This window comes from Heterocephalus glaber, unplaced genomic scaffold, assembly GCF_053883595.1.
Source record: "Heterocephalus glaber isolate CG9 unplaced genomic scaffold, H.glaber_assembly_v1.0 deba00001451, whole genome shotgun sequence".
NCBI classification, from domain to species: Eukaryota; Metazoa; Chordata; class Mammalia; order Rodentia; family Bathyergidae; genus Heterocephalus; species Heterocephalus glaber.
The window spans coordinates 1,716,980-1,736,666 of record NW_028258301.1 but is presented as its reverse complement, the minus strand read 5'-3'; the positions used below and the strand labels follow the sequence as shown (position 1 = coordinate 1,736,666).

Here is a 19,687-nt window from a genome sequence, read left to right as displayed (position 1 = left end):
AATTAAAAAATATAAATTCTTACTCTAACCTGTGCTTTTTTAAAATAAATTTTATTTTATCCCAATTCCCCTATGTACAACAAAAGCTTTGTTTCCATTTTTTTCCTTCTACTTTCACTTTTTTCCTTGTTACTTCCTTCCTCTCTCCCTCCCTCCTCCCTTGTTCCCATTCTCATTTGAACACTTTCTTCTCATTTCCCAACATCCATGATACAGCTCAGTCCTTATTCCACATTCAGTTTCTCACAGCAGAGAAACAATGCTCTAACCTGTACTTTTGTTGTAAGAAGTATGCTCTCAAAATTGAAGTGCTAATTTTCATAGTTTTTAATTAAAAAGCCTTTTTGGGTAGACATATAAAAAGATACTTACTGCCAACAAAAGGATCGGACTGGAAAAAATCCAAGTTTGTATCTGCAACTGGATCTGTCAATGAACTTGATTCTACATTAAAGGGATCTTCCTAAAAATATTTTTAAATTGAAAAAAAAAATTTAGGAACCAAAGTCTTAAAAAGTAACATTTTAAAATAAAATAATCTACATTTAGATCAGACTCATGCTTTGAAAAATGAACAAATACTTTTTGCAGTCATAGAGAACACTTTACATATTAGTGCTAAGAATATTTACATATAATTTTTTTTTTTTACCTCTTTTACATGTCTGTCACTGTCAACTTCAGGACAAACTTTTTCATTAACAGCTGCAGTCACCACTTCATTTTCATCAGTCACATCAGAAGGTGGTATGTCAGGACTACTTCTTGCCTATTAAAATACACACATACACAATTATTTGGCATAGGTGATGCCGGGTGATACTGGGAATCAAAGCCAGAATCTCAATCATGCCAGGCAAGCACTTTACCACTAAGCTGTACCCTCAGCCCTGCTTATATTAATACGACATAGAATAACAATATCCTTTCATTTTTTTGGTACCAGGGATTGAACTCAGGACCTTGCGCTTGCAAGGCAGATGGTAGCACCGCTGAGCTAAATCCCCAGCCCAACATTCTTTTCTATTCAGTGGAGGAAAGTGACAAAGGAAAATAAAAAACTATTAAAAATAAGAAAAAAACAAGCACAATGATTCACTGAATGATTTCTTCCATATATATATATATATATATATTTTTTTTTTTTTTTTTTAAAGGAAAATGGCATCAAAGTCACTAAGCCAGAAGCCTTCAGGTCATCTTTAACCATTTCCCTTTTGGTTATCCCCCAGCTAGAAAATGACTCCAAATCTTACTAAATCTGCTTCTAGACCTCTCTCTCAAATTCTTACCTTCTCTATCCTCACTGTCACTATCATTCATTTACCATATAATCATCTCTGGAAAAGATTTCTGTGGCAGCTTACCTGCATCTACTATATATCCTTCCAACCTAGCCTCACAGTAGCCAAAGTTAATAAACCTAAAGGGCAAATCTTACTGTGACCCTTTGCATTAAAAGGTTTTCCATGGCTCTTCACTGCTTCCTTGATTTAAATCATTGGTAGAAATGCTTAAAAAGTGAAGCTAGCTCCATTTTATATCATGCTAATGTGTTTGAAGGAAAACCTAGTAATCTGCCTTTTATGCTTGAGAGAGTATAAATATACCTAAATGCACTAAATAAATATAATGAAGCCCACGAACAGTTAATATTTAATACCTCTTAAATTTGTTATTTTCTCATCTTCCCTTCTAAACTTGTTAAATTTAAGCTAAAACAGCTCTCATATAGACTATATCTATGGTCTCTAAACATAGTTCTATGTGTACAGTTACACTCTCCAATTCATTTCCAACATTTCTGAAAGATAAACTTAATCATGTTACTTCTTGCTTAAAATTCTTCAATGGCTACTTCCTGCAGTAAACCTTTACAGTGTCACTGCTAGAATATGCTGCTTTTGTCTCCTCAGCCCTCACACACAACAACACTACACTTCTACACGCAGCTGGCATGCTATAATAATTGGTAAAACAGGGCAGGCCCCAAAGACATGAGATCTCCTAATAGGCCTCACCTCCTACAGATTCTACCACCACCATGAAGCACCACGTGCTGGAGACTAAGCCTTTAATACACAGGCATTTGGGGGACACTGATTTAAACCAAAGTTGTCTATCCATACAATGGAAAATGGCCTACATGTAAAATGAAATGGTTCTGATTCATGCTACAAGGATGACCCTAGAAAATATGATACTAAGTAATAAAAAGCCAGTCATAAAAAAAAACAACTAAATAAATGAAAGGTAAATGAACGCCCTCAACATTATGAAATAAAGAATTATTTTCAGTTTAGGAGAGAATACTTTAAAAATTTGTTTCAAATAGTTATGTTTTTTAAAGACAGGGTCTCGCTATATACCTGAATTCATTATGTAGCCTAGGCTGGCCTCAAACTCATGATCCTCCTGCCTCAGACTCCTGAGTCCAACATGTGCCACCATGCCTGGCTTTTTTGTTTTTGTTTTGTGGTGCTGAAGATTGAAGCCAGGGCCTCATATCCTAGGCATGCTATCTATCACTGAGTTATACCTCTGGCTCCTTAAAAAAACTTAAAAAGTTACTAGCTAAGTTGCGGTGGCAAGTGTCTATTGCCCAGCAACTTAGAAAGCTGAGGCAGTAGGACTATCACTTGAGCCCAGGAGTTCAAGATCAGACTAGCAACACAGTGAAATCTCATCTCAAATTTTTAAAAAAAGTTATTTTTATAGAAAATATTTTAAACAGGCTTTATAAAAAATAAATCAGGTAAAATTAAATTTTAACACTAGTTAAAACTGTTGGAGTTACTGGATCAGGATTTACTCTCTGCCTTTAAAAAAGAAATCAGAAACATCCTCAGATGAGGCCTGGTAACATTTATTATTAGACATGATGCCAAAAGTTTGATTCATATCAAACTCTTTTTCTGAAGTTGATTATGAAGGATATGAAACTACTAGACTCACTGGAGACTCCTCGTGCATAGGCTCAGACTCTAGGTTGCTCTGGCCTTCAGCAGGTTCATTAAGGTTGGCTGCTTCGCTGCTGCTGGTGCTGAGGCTACAATAATCTGTCACGCCATTGACAAGAACACTGTGTGGGCTACTGCACCAATTCAATTGATCATTATGATTTTCCAGATCTTTCATTTCCATCAGCCTCATTTGCATCTGTCAACCAAAGTAGAAATATAAAACAATCTATTACCAGAAGGATACACAATATAAAAATAGCTATACCCCTAGACTTCGTCAAGGATAAATTTGCTTTCTGTCAGGAGAATCCTCTTGGAATCTAGCACAACTGAAAGGAAAGATTCGGTAATCTCTCCCTGTAGGTTATCTTGAAATTACAGTATACATGGATTTGTTTTTGTACATCTTTTGAAATTTCCAAGAATTCTGATTCAGATATCTGCAAACTGGCAGTTCTTTAGGGTAAAACTGAAAAAAAAAGGGCAAAGGTACTGGAAGAAAAGGACAGAGAGAGGAGAAATGGTGTGAGGAAGCTTTAGGAGGGATACAGGAAGGTGTGGGAGAGTCTGCAAGGCCATGGAACCATTCACACACCTACTGGGAAAAGGGAAGTGAAGACAAAGGTAAAATGAGCTACTATCTCATCTCTGGCACTATGCTAATGGGTTAAAGCCCTAGAAAGTATTCTCTAAACCTAAGCTATGCCAAGCATATTAAATAAAGGACACTCAGCTTTTTTAACCCCACCATCCAAAGGAATTTATATTCCTGAAACAACAGGAAACAAAAAGCAGAATTCAGTATGTTGTAATATATTTTAAAAGCAAGGTATTATGGACATAGGAAAAAATGCTTATTTATATTAACATCTATAATTAAGAAAACAAATTTACAGCTATGTGAAAGAAATCAAGGCGGATTCAGAAAGCTTCTAGTGAAAAAGGAATAATAGATGAAATTTTATCAATTGTTCCCATTTTTCATAAAATATATTTCTGCATTCCCTTTATTACTCATACTGCTTTTTGTTTTTTTCAAACATAAATATTACCCCACCGAACTTCCATAAATCAAGCCTCTGTATCTTCTATTTTCCCCATAAGGTTTTTAAACTGGCCAAGCTGGGATCTGATTTACCACAGGACTTTCAAGGGTCATACAGGCGAAAGAACATTGTACTAGACTAGGAGATGGATGCAAATCTAGTTCGGTCACCTTCTGTTACTTGGGTGATCTTAATTAAAGCAAAAACTATTCAAGCTTCTACTTTTTCTTAACTCATAGAAGAAGTAACTGTCATTCCACAGATGACTGTTTTGTGGGTTCAAAGATATGCTTGAAAGAATACTTTAAAACACGAAAGTCTATGTAAATGGTGAACAATGTATGTACAAGTGCTAAACACATTGCAGTACCAACTATCATAGCAAGTAAGTTTTTCTAGCATTTTGTTTGTCCTCTATTTCTTTTCTACTAATTCACTGTGTTTTTAAAAAGTTAAAAATCTTGAGTTCTTTCAGGATAAGGACCACGAATTTTGTTGGTTATATGTCTAAAAGTGGATGTATCTCCAACATCAACCACAATGGTAACTGCCATAAGTGTTTAATATATAATCACTGAATAAACTCTAGTACTGTGCTTATAAATTTAGTTGTTTTTTTTTTTTTGGTACCGAGGAGCAAACTCAGGACCTCGTGCTTGCAAAGCAGGCAGCAGAACCACTGAGCTAAATCCCTAGCCCTTTATTTTTTTAATAAAATTTTATCATGCATTAAATCAATCCCTTGATCCACAAAACTTTAAAATCTTGACACTAAAATCAGACCCCTGAAGCAATAAATGGAAATACCCAAATATTAAAACTAGTTAGAAAGATCATTCCTTATCGTTATGCCTGAGACAATGAAGAGAATCTTGACCAAAACTAAACTTTTGTAAGGCTCACATTGGGTTTATTTTCTCAATGATGATTTTAACATTCAGAGCCCTTTCTTCCTTATGTTCGTGCTTTCCTCTGAAAGAAGTCCCTTTTCAAAAAAGGGCAAAGAAAGAAAAATGAAAAGACAAATTGTAGCTTGGTAGAAACTATTTATAAATTATTTATCTGATAAAGGACTTATATCTAGAACATACAGAAAAATCTTACAATTTAATAAGAGACAAACAACTCAGTTTTAAAACTGAGCAAAAGATATGGACATTTCATCCAAGAAGATAAACAAATAGCTAAGATTTTTTTTTTTTTTGTACCAGGGACTGAACTCAGGACCTTGCGCTTGGGAGGCAGGCATGGTGCCACTAAGCTAAATCCCTGGCCCGACAAATAGCTAATAAGCATGTGAAAAGATACTACTGAACAAGTGATGACTCCATATTTGGGAAATGCAAATTAAACACTATGAGATACATACCACTTTGCAGCATTATTCATAATAGCCAACAATTAGAAAGAACCTAGATTTTTATTAACTCTTAATGAAGAGTACCTAAATGTTCACTAACTAACAATTTGGTGAAGAGAAAGAAAGAAGTGAAGCTCTGGGAACTGTGAGGGATATGATGGGAAGACTAGAACTACGGAGAAGCTGGAGAGAGGGAACATAATACAGAGAAAGAAGTACAAAGAGTACTAGGCAGTCTGGAAGGCTCATCTAGTCTGGGCTCTAGGAGAGGAGGATCTGCCTCCACTGACACAGGGTAAACCTAGAGAGGGATAATGGCTCCAGGGAGATAGAGGACTAGGCTGGCAGTACTGGTCCCAAGAGAAACACATGGCTATTATAAACTGCAAAAATAGCATAGTGTTTTACTCTGAAACTGACTCCTTCTGGAAGGCAGGCTGGAGTTGGGGAGGATATCCAGGGCACCATTCTTCATATTTGAAGAGTTTAACCAGGAGCCATTTTAGGAAGGGTTTAACTGTTTGAGGATGAGAAACACAGCAACTTCACACCAGCTATACTTCAGATTCTGGTGTCACCTTGCCACAGTGACTGAGTGGGAGATGGCCACAAGAGACAGCTGGGAAGAGGGAACGGGCTGGACACAGACCCCATGAGATGATGAAGCTCAATCTGGAAGAAACATGGGCACCCTGGCCTCTGCGGTGAGAAGCCAGGCCAGGCATGTGTGCCTTCCAGAGGAAGGTAGTGAAGAAAGTGCTGGTATTAAGCCCAGCAAACTGCTTGACAGCCCTTTGTCCCCCACTGTCCATGACACAATTCAGTGATCTGGTTTACTTTCCTAATCTACCAATATGAGCAAAGATATGGCTTGGCTTTGACAGTTGCCATGGCTGGGGTGCAAAGACAGAGGGGCCTCTAGAGCAAGGGGACACCTCACAAACCCTCAGGCCATAAAACTAGGCAAAGAAGGACACAAAAGTTGGAATTGCTGGAGTAACTACACCCTTCACTGGATACCAAAGACTGCCTATGTCCAGTACGAAAGGTAGGCTAAGATCCAGCATGCACATAAAGTGTGGATATAAAACAGATGTTAGCAGTGACTCACTATCCTTTCCCTGTAAATGCTGGATTCCAAGACTGTAGACTGTAGACTCTGGAAAGAAAAGATGCATTCAAAAATACAGGACTTTATTTATTTATTTATTTCTCTCATTGATTCATAGGGATTTTGAATTTTTCCCCCTTTTTTCTTTTTCCTTCTTTTTCTTGTTCTTTTCTGTGACTTTTATCTATTTCTATTAATATCCTTTTATACGTAAATAAGATCTTTATTTAACTTTTCTCTCATCTTTTATTAATTTCTCAAATTTTATTTTTTCAATTTTCCAATATCCCATCCTCTTACTCTTTACTAGTATAACCATTAAGCTTTATTAATCTTTAGAAAGTTAGCTAACTCTACACTACTATTGTTGAATACTCTTGGTAATGGAGGTGGTGGATACATTTAGTAGATATTTATCACGTCATTATCTGGTTTGTCTTACTGTTTTTATATTGCAATTATACATTATTGGTTCTTAGGGTATGTCAATACCTAGTTTCTCTTTGATACTACTGTTGTTGCTAAATTTATTGCTATTGCCATGGTGGCAGAGTTGTTGCTATTAACTGGTTTTCTCTGTATGACAACATCTAAATTGTGTCATTAACACAATTAGTGTGTTATTAATGATACTGTGGCCCATTCCTGGAGAACTGGGTGCTGGGCCAATTACACTGCAGCCTCCCCTTCCAAATTAACTGAGGTGATTGGATCTTGACAGAGGCAAAGGCCTACAGTCATACCAAGAGTACATCAATGAAAAGCAGACAATAACTATAAAGAGGTCTCCATACTACCAATAAAGTCTTCCCACTATAATCAACCCACAAACCTCCCCACTAAAAACCCCTCAAAAAACAAAAAACAACAAAAGAAACATGGGAAGATAAGGCAAAAGAATGCCTTCAAAAACTCCCAAGCTCCCCCAAAGAAAATCCAGGGGACATCAATGGGAAGGAAATCAAAAGCCATACAAAATCTTGCATGGAAACTGTCATTCGGGCTCACAGATGGTGAAGAACTAATTTGTTACTGTTTGATAACTGCTTTTATGTATCAAAGCTCTTATTTACCACTCTGTGAAGGAAATGACAGACTAGGAGTGATTGTGCCTTTGCTTTCTGATTCTCTTTAACAGCTAGGCTTCTTGCTCTTCACCCCCAGGTTTGTCATTTGAAATAGAAAATTGTGTCTTTTGTAAAAAAAAACCCCAAAAACCCCCAAAAGACCCAAAAGCCATACAGCTGACTTACTTGAAATGATAAGAGATTAAAAAGAAAACAGGCTGGGGATTTAGCTCAGTGGTACCATGCCTGCCTGGCAAACACAAGGTCCTGAGTTCAAGCCCCGGTACAACCCCCCATCCTCCCAAGAAAAACAAAACCCAGATCAATAAGATACTTGGTAAGCTCACAAAATATACAGCTAAAGCAAAAATACACTTAAAAACAAAACGATCACAGAAAACACTAGCTTATTATTTGTAAAACTATGCAACACTTACTGTTTATGTACCAAACACTGTACTAAAATATCTTACAAGTTTTTCCTCATTTCATTCTCCCAGTAGTCCTAAGAAGCTGTTGCTAATTCTCCAATTTTATTTTTATTTTATTTATTTATTTATATTATTATTTTGTTGTTGTGGAGAGGAAATCTTGCTACATAGCTCAGACTGGCCTGGAAGTTGTGCTAATCATCCTGCCTCTGCCTCACAAGTGTTAGGATTACAGGCATGCATCACCATGCTCATTTTTTCATTTCTCCAATTTTATTTATTTTATTTTTTATTTTTGGTACTGAGGATCAAACTTGGGTCCTTGAGCTTGCAAGGCAGGCAGCGGAGCCACTGAGCTAAATCCCCAGCCTTATTTCTCCAATTTTATAGATGAAGAATCTGGTATTAATGTGACTCACCTAGCAAATGGCAGAACTGGCACTTAAACCTAGACCATCTAACCACAAAGCCCACACTTAACTACAGCAACCACCAGATGTACAAGATGTATGGTAATTTTAGCATATAACTGATGACAAAGATTTTATTTATTTATTTTATTTGCATAAAATGATTACAAAATGAGTAAGCTAGGCCAAGGGAGAAGTTAGGGAGTACTGCAAACAGGACAGACAGATGAGGGTCCATTTGGATATATTCTTTGCTTCACAAAGACTTACTGAACTGATTTCCTGCTGTGAATCTTGCAGGTGCTGTTGAAGAGGTTCCAGCTGAGCCTTTCCTGACTCCACACTCTCCTCCAATTCTGCTGTTTCTTGTTGTAGGTGGCTCAGCTCTTCTCTAGCTTTGGCCAGTTCTTCCTCATAAGTAGAGATCTGTGATTCTTGGCTAGTTATTTCAGCTTTCAAAGATGAGATCTGTAATACAGAGGAGAATAAGAAGAAAGAGGGATTTTAAAAGGAGAGATACCATTAAAATGTTCTATAATGCAATACATGCATTTGTTTAGATAACTGTTTTGCTATTTTCAATGTATATTTCTGGTAGAGAAGGGTAATTAGGGGAGAGAGGGGAAAGTTGAAGGCACAGATACCACACTTCAAACAAAATCTGGAAAAGTTTTGTCTAAAAGTGTCCTATTTCTACTAAAGAGAGTCTGAAATTTCTGATGAACCTGACTCCATCTCTTACATGGCCAACTGCTGACTAGATAACCACCTAAGGGCAACAACAAAAAGTAGAGAATGTTTTCCATCTTTAGCCAGTAAAAGCAACTAAGGGATAGACACAGCTAGCAGGAAACAGCCTGACATTACCAACTGGGCCTCCTCAGCACATTTCTTTCTGACTTCTTTGAGTTGCTCCTCTAGCTGGGCTTTCTGCTCATCCAGTTCATCGAGGAGTTCCTGTACTTGCTGCTTCTGGGCCTGTAGTTTTTGCAGATTAACATTCTCCCTCTGAACTTCATCTTGAAGGTCCTGAAATATGAGAAAATTAATAGGTTTATTCTTTTTGGGGGTAGGGAGAGGTTAATTTTTAAGTCTAACAAGGGAAAATAAAGTCTCATCAATAGACTGCGTTGGTGGACGAGGGCACACATAGCTTTACACACAATCTTTAAAGATCTCTTCCTTAAGAGTCCAGAGTCAGATATTCAATTTCCTTCCTCAAATAGGTACTGGATGTCTGATGGGCTTCTCTACATGTTGAAAATGGAACTTGAAGCATTTCTCTCAAAATCTGGTTTAACTTCAATCCTCTCCCTGGTTCTTCTGATCAAAAAAACACTGCATCTTCTTTGACTCCTCATTTTCCCATATCTTATCTCCAACCTGTCAGCAAACTGTTGTTACTTCCTTCAAACAATATTCAGAAACGAACCATTGTTTTTTCTAGTGCTGATCCAAGTCATGTTCATCTCTCCTCTGGACTGCTGTCTTCTAACTATTGAATCTGATTCCACTCATGTTTCCCTTCTGTGTATTTTTAGCACCTGAGTCACTAATGAAAGCCTATGTCAAGTATCACAGTTCTTGCTTGTATAAGATGTGAAAAAGGTGGTCTCAGAAGCAGAGAGCACAACAGTGGTTACCAGAGCCTAGAAAAGTGCTTTAAATTTTTATAATGTTCTCTTTTTCATTACTCTTCCCCAATTTTTTTTTTCTTTCTGGTACCGGGGATTGAACTCAAGACCTCGCGCTTGCCAGGCAGGAGCAACGCCATTGAGCTACATCCCTGGCCCTCTTCCAAATGTTTTTAAGAGTCAGCTAGTCAGGTTCCTTGAAAAACTTTGTTAGAATTTTCATTGGAGGGCCGGGGATGTAGCTCAGTGGTTCGGGCACCTGCCGTGCAAGTGCAATCCCCAGTACAAAAAAAAAAGAAGAAGAATTTACATCTTTATCCTATCATTCATCAGTTTCTAAATATTCATGGTGCATATTCTGTATACTGGGTACTAGGAATACAGAAATGAATACAACTTAGAAAATATACCTAGACTCATGAAACTTACATGCATTGTAGTGGGAGAGAGACCATAAACAAGATAAATTATACACTCTGTTATTCACAAAAACTTTATAGCCAAAAACCAGGTATATCATGTGATTAACTGGTATATCATGTGATAGACTACTACCCAGCAATGAAAATGCCATGAAGGACATTCTTTTTTTTTTTTTTTAATGAAGGACATTCTTGATCTATGAGAAGAAGTCAAAGAATTAACATTAACAGGAATTTATTTTTTGTTTTTTTGGTACCGGGGATCGAACTCAGGACCTTTCACTTGCAAGGCAGGTGGCGGAAACACTGAGCTAAATCATGGGTCCAAAGGTATATGTGCTTTCCTTTTTTTGGTACCAGGGATCAAACTCCAGTCCTTGCACTTGCGAGGCAGGCGGCGGAACCACTGAGCTAAATCCCCAGCCCCAACATTAACAGGAATTTGGAAGAGGCTGATTCCAACCCTCAGAGATGACTTTGAGAGGTTCAAGATTTCAGTGGAAGAAGTAACTGCAGATGTGGTGGAAACAGAACTAAAAACAGAAATGGAGCTTGAAGATGTGACTAAGCTGCTGAAGTTCATGAGGAAACTAGTGAAGAAGGAGTTCCTTCTAGACAAGCAAAGAAAACAATTTTTTAGATGGAATCTACTTATGGTTAAGACACTGAGAACACTGTTAGAATGACAATAAAGAATTCAGAATATTATATAAACTGGGGTGAGGAGGAATGAAAGGAAGGGAAAAGAGAAAAAAGAATAAATAGAAGGAAAGGGCTGGTGCTTTAGCTCAGTGGTTTTGCCACCTGCTGGGCAAGCGCAAGGACTGGTGTTCAATCCCTGGTACCAAAAAAAAAAAAAGAATACAAGGAAAAAATGGAAAAAAGTTTTTGTAAATAAGGAGGGGAAGAAGGATTGAAGAGAGGGGAGGGGAATGGGGAAAAAAAGAATCAAGATATTCTATGTACAGGTACAAATTCCCTATGGTGAATGTGATCATTATATGTATCAAAAGTGTACCAATAACATTAATTTAAGCACACACACACAAATATTATGTAAACTTAGTTGACAAAGCAGCAGCAGGGTTTGAGAGGTCTGACTTCAACTGTGAAAGAAGTTCTATTGTGGGCAAAATGCAATCAAACAGCATTGCATGCTAGAGAAATTTTTGATAAAAGAGACAATGCAGTAAACCTCATGTTCTTTTAATGAATTGCCCTAACCTTGAGCTACTATAACTTTGATCAGTCAGCAGCAATCAATATCAAGGCAAGATGCACCACCATCACAAAGATTATAACTTGCTCAAGATTCAGATGATCATTAGCATTTTTTAGCAATAAAGTCCCTCCCTCATCCCAGACTGGAGATTAGATCCAAGGTTTTGTCCTGAGCTATAATCCTAATCCTTTTTATTTATTTTGAGACAAGGTCTCACTAAATTGCCCAGGCAGGACTCAAACTTGTGATCTCCCTGCCTCTGTGTCCCAGAGTGCTGGGATGCGGGCATGTGCTTGACATAGTATTAATTTTTAAAAACTGAATGGAAAGGCATATACAGTATGATCACAAATGAATATAAAGCCATTTATGTATATTCTTAGAAAATACAGCAATATGTTAACAATGGTTCTCTCTAGGGCTGGGGACGTGGCTCAGCGGCAAACCACCTTGCAAGTGCAAGGTCCTGAGTTTGATCCCTGGTACCAAAAAGAACCCCAAAACAAAACCAATGGTTCTCTCTAGAAAAGTTCTCTTTTTTCTAATACTTCTGTGTATTTAAATTTACTGTGAACTCATATTTCTTTTATAATGCCAAATTTCCTGTTTCTTAGATGTCACATCACTAGGGTTTTCATACCAATACAAAAATATTCTGATGACAAACTTTTTAATGTAAGAACTATCAATAATATGATTAATGATGACTGCCTTCAATAAACTGATTTCTCGCCGGGGATTTAGCTCAGTGGTTCCACCGCCTGCCTTGCAAGTGCAAGGACCCGAGTTCGATTCCTGGTACCAAAAAAAACAAAAACAAAAACAAAACCTGATTTCTCAAAAACAGTATTTTTGGTGAGCCACTGAACCTCAGAAGACAGGCTTACATAAGAGGAAAGAGAATAAACAAACCAATACAATATTTACTCATTCTTTGCCCCGTCTCTTCCAAAGAGCAAACACATTTACTCAAATTTCCTTTTATCATTTAACTGCAATAAAAATCCACACAGTAACACAAAAGTACAAGCCTTAAGGAAAAGGTTACAGAGAAACTACTTCACATTAGTGCAATACTTCAAGTGGAATAGATGTCCATTTAAAAATTCATGGCAATTAATGTTTCTCCACGTCTATTTCTAAATATGAGGGCCGGGGATTTAGCTCAGCGGTTCTGCCGCCTGCCTCACAAGCACAAGGTCCTGAGTTCAATCCCCAGTACCAATAAATAAATAAGTAAGAAAAAAATTCTGTAATATTCTAACAAATTGAAAAACAAAAGGATCTTCATTTTCATTAAGTAATTATTATTAAAGTGCACAAAGTCAAAATGAACAATTTCAAATGTGCATGCCAACAGAAATAAAATCAAATTTCACTGCAAATTTACTTAAGGCCATTTCTCATTGCAATATAATTTCCATATCATTACCAGTACCCAAATACACTTAGATATTTTAGTTTGGTATAAATTTGCTTATCCTAAGAGTAAAGGTAACAGACGTGCGTCTCTCCCTACCCCTGCACTCTCCACCCCTACCATGTCCATAACTGGGAAAGTAGCAAGTTCTAGCAAACAGTGCCCTCCACTGAACTTGGATAATTTTTTCTCAACCTTAAGTGTACTGACCTCAACATTTTCAATGCCATCCCCTAGAGTGACTGAAGCTACTTGCAGATGCCTTTCCTAGCTCTACTCTATTTTCTGTGATCATGCTCTACTTGCCTCTCAGTGCTATCAACAGCAAAAGAAAGGATAGCAGCATTTAGAGAACGGTAAAGATGAAGTGAACATAACTGGTGTAATGTAGTGCCAAAGTCTGTTTTAGAAAAACAGCAAAGGAAGCCACAACCAAGATTCCACACCTAGGAATAAAGCGGTACTTGAGCTAGGAACGGTGAATTTAAAAAGAATTTTAAGAAAAATGACCTGTTTTTCTAGAAATCATTCAAGTTGCTGAAAATAACAACCTCATCTCCCATCCCTCCATACCCTCTGAAGTTCTATGGGGTAGCGAAAATATAATTTAAATACATAAAGCTCTTACACACATTAAAAAGAGTAAAATAATTCATTTTAGTAACCCAAGTCAGATGTACAACTAAAGAAATAACTCAAGAAACCTATAAGGGCCCGGGGATTTAGCTCAGTGGCACTACCCCTGACTTGCAAGTGCAAGGTTCTGAGTTCAATTCCTGATACCAAAAAAAAAAGAACCTATGAAATTTAGTAATATGAATATGTCTGTCTTTCATACAGAGTAAAAATCAAAAGGGCATTAATTTATTCATAAAATACTTTTTAAAAAAGCACACATAAAGACATGTACTTACAGTAGTGTATGTCAAGAGAATTATTAAAGAGAATAAGAGAAACTTGAGTATTTTTGGTAATCTCATTTAAAATTGCTAATTATTTAATTTAAAAAGCACCTCTGGAGACTAATCCAAAACTACAAATAATCAGGTACATTATGGATATTTAAAAGATTGTTCTTAATATTTAAAAAGGTAATTAATTGTAGAGGAAGATGTATAATTCAAAGAACAGAAAGATAACCTATGCAACTAGGGTGAGTGTTAGAAAATCCAACTAACAGCCTGACTTTATTTCCCAATGTACATGCTTTCCAATGTTCTGAAGAGAATTATTTCTAGGAAAAGAATGTCAAGCTAAAGCATCTAATTTTATTCCCAACTAAAAATAAGCCATCCCTTTTCCTCTGAGAGGGGGATACAAAAAAGCAAACTAACTGAATTAAAATGAAAAAATATGGGGAATTACTCTGAGTTACTTACTGACTCTGTGAAATTTCAAGTTTCTTTTGCACGAGTCTAGTTTGAACAAAATGGAAAAGTCTGACTCAATGATACCCATCATGCTACCAATCCTCTTTGCCTATGGTTTCTGGGTATGCCTTTCCTATTTTTAATTTCAGGTACAAAACCAAAGTTTATTAATTTCTACTGTGAACACTTTCCTTAAACGTACTTCCACCCAACAATATATTATCAAATATAGTGGAAGGTATGTGTCTTGGTTACTTCTCTTGTTGCTGAGACAAAATATCTGACACCCAAAGTTAAAGGAGGAAAGGTTTATTTGGCTCACAGTTTACAGGGGTTTCAGTTCATACTTGGCTGGCTCCAAGACAGGGTGACATGGCAGAGGGGCATCACAGAGGAGAAACAGTTCATGGCAGGCAGAAGGCAGCAAGCAACAAGCAACCAGAGACCCTCTGTTCCTTATATCCTATCCATGCTACCCCCCCAACCCCGGGGGCAGGTAGCACTCACACCCAGGGTGGGGCATCCTTAATCCTAGCATTGCACCTTGAATCAATCCCAGCATCACAACCTTGATCCCAGCATCACACATCCTATATCCAGCCACCTCTGAAAAGCCTCACCTATGACCTCATGAAGCTTTGAGAGGACATCTAGATACAAGCCATAACAATAGATGCAAGGCACAATTTCTAAGCTCAAAGAGATCATAATGTCAGTTGGAAGATACCTGAATCAACATACATACAGATCAAGCCAGCCCTGTAAATAGAAGTAGACAACCATGCCTCTGGGAATTCCAAAGAAGGAAGGACTAGAAAGTTTGAGAAGTAGTGGAATTTGAGCTGGGCCTGAAGGCATAGGTGAGTTCACATAAGCAAGCAAGAAGGGAACATTCTAGACTGCAGCAACAAAACATACAAGCAAGATTAAGAAGAAGGAAAAGGTATATGGTACATAGTTCAAAGTAAGACAATAAAAAATGTCATAGTAAGAGGAAAGTTTGTAGTTCATCTTTTTTTCTATCTCCAATATATCCACAAGGTAAGACATACTCCCATTATTTACAGGAGCAAGGGGTAGCAGTAAAGATTTTCACAGGTTAAGAGTCATGACTCTAAAATTAGTTTAGGGAGAAAAGCAAGTTAAAACAGAGTAAGCACTTACAATTTGACTAAATTTTTAGATGTCAGGTGATAAGGGTGGTAGCAATGAGAAAGAAAAACTGATAAAAATAGTTAAGTTCAAAAATGAACCCTTTTTTTTCAACAAGATTCATTTTAAACATACTAACTTTGAAATGATAAACACCAATATGGTTAACTCAGTTATCAAACTAGCACTCACAAGAACTGAACTTTTATATTTGAAGTTTTATATTTTTATATTTTATATTCCATAAATATTTGGGACCTCAACATAGGAATGAACATCTGAGATAAAATATCCTTTTATGAATTTTTCTATTTGGAATTAGATTGCATTGGGCCTAGTTTTTTTAAAAATAGAACTTGATAAACAAGTAGTGTAACTCATATGCCAGCAGTCATCATTTTATGAAATAAAATTTAAAGACCTCTTTAGGAAAAAATTTTGAGCCAGGTGCGGTGGTACACACCTGTAATCCCAGCACTTGGGAGGCTGAAGCAGGAGGATCACAGTGAGTTCAAGGCCAGCCTAGGCTACACTGTGAGTTCAAGGTCAGCCTGAACTACATAGCAAGAACCTTTCTCAAAAAACAAACACAAACAAACAAAAGTTTGGACTGAAAAATTTTAAGCTGAGAGGTCATGGGGATAAAGATGGGAAATGAAAATTTAGAAATTATGTAGTAGCTATTCTACTTTAAATAAAATAAGGTAAAGTATACAAACACAAAGCAAAAAGCTTGGCTAGTGGGGTAGCTCAGTGAGAGAGCTCAAGGTTAGCATGCACAGGACCAAGACCTTTGGTTTTAAAAGTTTGGTTTTTGTGCTTGAATTAATATAATTATTATTTGTAAATTTATTAATATGATGAAAAGCAAGAACACTCAGAAAAGCCAAGTTTGGATTAAACTCATTCAGAGGCCCTGATCCCTTTGCTACTCCTCCCAATACTTGTTAGCACCTCCATTAGAAAGTGGGCTCAGGAAGAAGCAGCAAAGTAGATGTTCTTTTATTAATAGCTCTAATAGCCCTTTACCAAAGAAATCAGAAAATAAGTACTGAAAGTTGAAATTACGTATTTTAAATATCCATTTTATTCTTACCCTGTGCCTCATCATCAATGGGTAAATCAATTCATTAAGTAGTAAGTCTAGTCATTACCATTTTAGATTAAGATGTTTTATGCTTCAGAGAATTGAAAATCATCATAAAAATGAAGAGTTAATTCTCTGTACATGTCATGTATTGTCACTCTTAGTCTAGCACCTTGGTACAAGTGAAAATACAAAGATATTTATATTGGAGTAAAATGAATAATGAAATCTACTAACCAAAGCTTTAATTAACCTAACGTTACTTTTCAATGAATTTAGCATCGACCATTACTACTTGGGCTTTATTAAGCATGCTCCAATATGCCTAATATTTAGCACCCTCGGCTGAAAAATTCAACAGTTTGGACTTTCTATGCCAATCATGTAGTTTGGATTCACAAAGCTTAAGGTTAAATATATATCTTACTATCACGACAAAGAATAAGAAGTGTATTACAGAGAAATTTTGACTGACAACAAACTTTTATAATTATAAGAAACCAAATATTCAAAGATAACCATTTAGCTTGAAAAGAACAATGTAAATTTTAGTGATCTTTAGTGGCTATTTAAATCCCCATCTTCAAAAGATGCAGTAGGGAAAAATCAACAGGTAGATGTACTCAAATGACAAAGTACTGTCTATCACAAGAACCTATATAGGTAGTTTGTTTAGTTTGGAGACGGTCTTGCTAAGTAGTTCAGGTGGCCTTGAACTCACTATATAGCCCTGTATTGAGCCCTGTTCTCAAACTCTTGGTGAACATCCTGCCTCAGCCTCCTGAGTGCTGAGATTACAGGTGTGCACCACCACACCTGGCAAACTTATGTACTTTAAAATAGTAACTGGCTAAATTTAGCAGCTGTCTGAGACTGTATCAGTGGCTACATATCTATTTCTTCAGAGTGAGAAAATTTTGTAGATTTTTATCTTCTATTCTCAAACTATCTTCAGCAATAACTGCTTAGTCAATGATTCTTTTATATTTAAGAAGCTTAAAAACTGCACAAAAATAATTAGGTAACTTGCCCTCCCACACCTAATCTCACTACCAGAAAGAGAAACGTATCAGTGATGATCTCTTGACTTTTGCATTGCTTTTAGGAAAATTTCAGTAAATATAATAAATGCATTAATCTCATCAGAAATCAACTACCAAAAAGAAGCCTCTCTGGCTCCTTTAACCCTTCAATAAATCATTTTCCCTATCCAAGCATAATCCACCTGACAATTTCTAATGAATGTACCATGTCAAAATAAAATAATGGGTCTAACACATTAGACTTTTTGCCTAACTAAAACTATTAATACAAGCAGTGAAATCCAACATACAAGTAGCACAATCAAAAATGCCCATCTATGCACTCTTACTGGTAGCTCCTACCAGTGCTTCTACAACCAATCTCCTATTGTGTGTCAGTGCAGCATTCAGGAAATGGTACCCAATGACATGGCCACATGCATTGCTTACTGCTTAAAATAAAACACTGCCCAGTTTCCTATGTTTTTAATGTTTGAAATATCTCGTCTTGTATCATTTCCCAATCAGAAATAGGTTTTGTTATCTTTTCTATTTGTAAAATCAAACTACTTAACACAACACATAGGTGGAAATGAATTAAATCTTTTTATTTCAAAGTTAAGATATCCTGGCTTCTAGGTAACTCATAAAGTGTATTTTAAATTATTCTGTATCACCTCCCACTTTATTAGGATTATAAGAAACAATATTTGAAAACATTGGATCTCATAGCTAACAAAATCTCACATGTATGAAAAAGCAATTTGGTTTTTCATGATGATGATGATGATGATATAATGATCTCATTTAATTTTAGTGGTATAATATATTCACATCAAAAGTCATTCAAAGTTAACTTCAATAATATAATATACAAGTAAATATCATTTAAAAATTACTTTCAAACCTAGAAATCCAGGCTGAAAAATACTGCTTTCTCATTGCAGTGTAATCTCTTAGGCCAGAATTCAAAGCAAGAACAATCATGTTATAAAAGATAGACATTTATATGATACAAATATTAGATATTTCCTAGACCTAATACTGTAACCATCAAATAGTGACTCTGTACATTTAAAACAAATATTCCTAAAACAGAAGTGGAATAGTACATTTTATAGCTCACTTACCTGAACCTCATTTGTCCTCTGTTTAATAGTATCTTCTTTCTCCTTAAGCTCCTGTTCCACATTATTCTTTTCCCTGGAAGACCAGCAAACAATGCAAGAGTATTTGAGAACATCAGCTACAGCTGGTATTGTTATCCATCCTAATCCTGAATCACTTTTTAAATACATAGTGAAACATTCAATAATTAAATGAAGGGCAGATATTTCTACCCTCTTTTAATTATTTATGGAATAGAAATCAATATAGACTTTGTAAAAAAAAATCGCTTCCTCACTAATACGTGCTGAAAAGAGAATAGATTAAAAAAGGAAGAAGAGAAAAATAATCAATGAAACACTCAGGTTTCACTGACCTCACTGTTGCTATGGAAATACTGCCCAATGAAAACTGCTGGTGAAGAAAAGGAGGGGTTGCATCAGCTCTATAAGCTTAACCCTTAAGTATCACTGTCATTAAATGAAAATGGCTAATAGAAACAGTGAACAATATTCAGGAAAAAGCCATTTACTGAAGTGTTAACTTCCCCTTAGATCACAGGTCCACATCAATTTTAGAATGCAACAACACAGAGAAAACGAAAAAGATTGTTAGTACAAATAATCTGTTCTATCAAATATTACATATGTTCACAAAAGCTATTTTGGGATTACCTACTAACACAAATAATCAAATATGTAAAACAATATACACTACATGTAAAAAGGATTACAGTAGCATTTATTCTCAAATTAAACACACGGGGATCTACTTTTACTTTGAAATATCATTATCTAATTTCTTCTATGCTTTGATCAGAGCTGGGTTCCTATGAATGAATCTCAAGCAATCTTAGATTCAGA

General features: G+C 36.2%; 1 protein-coding gene across 8 annotated transcripts in view; it reads right to left on the bottom strand.

Moving 5' to 3' along the window:
- Eps15 (epidermal growth factor receptor pathway substrate 15) overlaps positions 1-19,687 on the bottom strand; it is a 156,326-nt gene that overhangs the window by 40,073 nt on the left and 96,566 nt on the right. For all 8 annotated transcript variants that reach the window (XM_087214734.1, XM_021247931.2, XM_087214733.1 and 5 more), the window contains 6 exons: positions 18,848-18,920; positions 9,256-9,417; positions 8,659-8,856; positions 2,956-3,159; positions 653-769; positions 373-463 (listed from right to left, as the gene is read on the bottom strand). In XM_087214734.1, the coding sequence (XP_087070860.1) occupies positions 373-463; positions 653-769; positions 2,956-3,159; positions 8,659-8,856; positions 9,256-9,417; positions 18,848-18,920 (845 nt within the window). The remainder of the gene's footprint in view (positions 1-372; positions 464-652; positions 770-2,955; positions 3,160-8,658; positions 8,857-9,255; positions 9,418-18,847; positions 18,921-19,687) is intronic.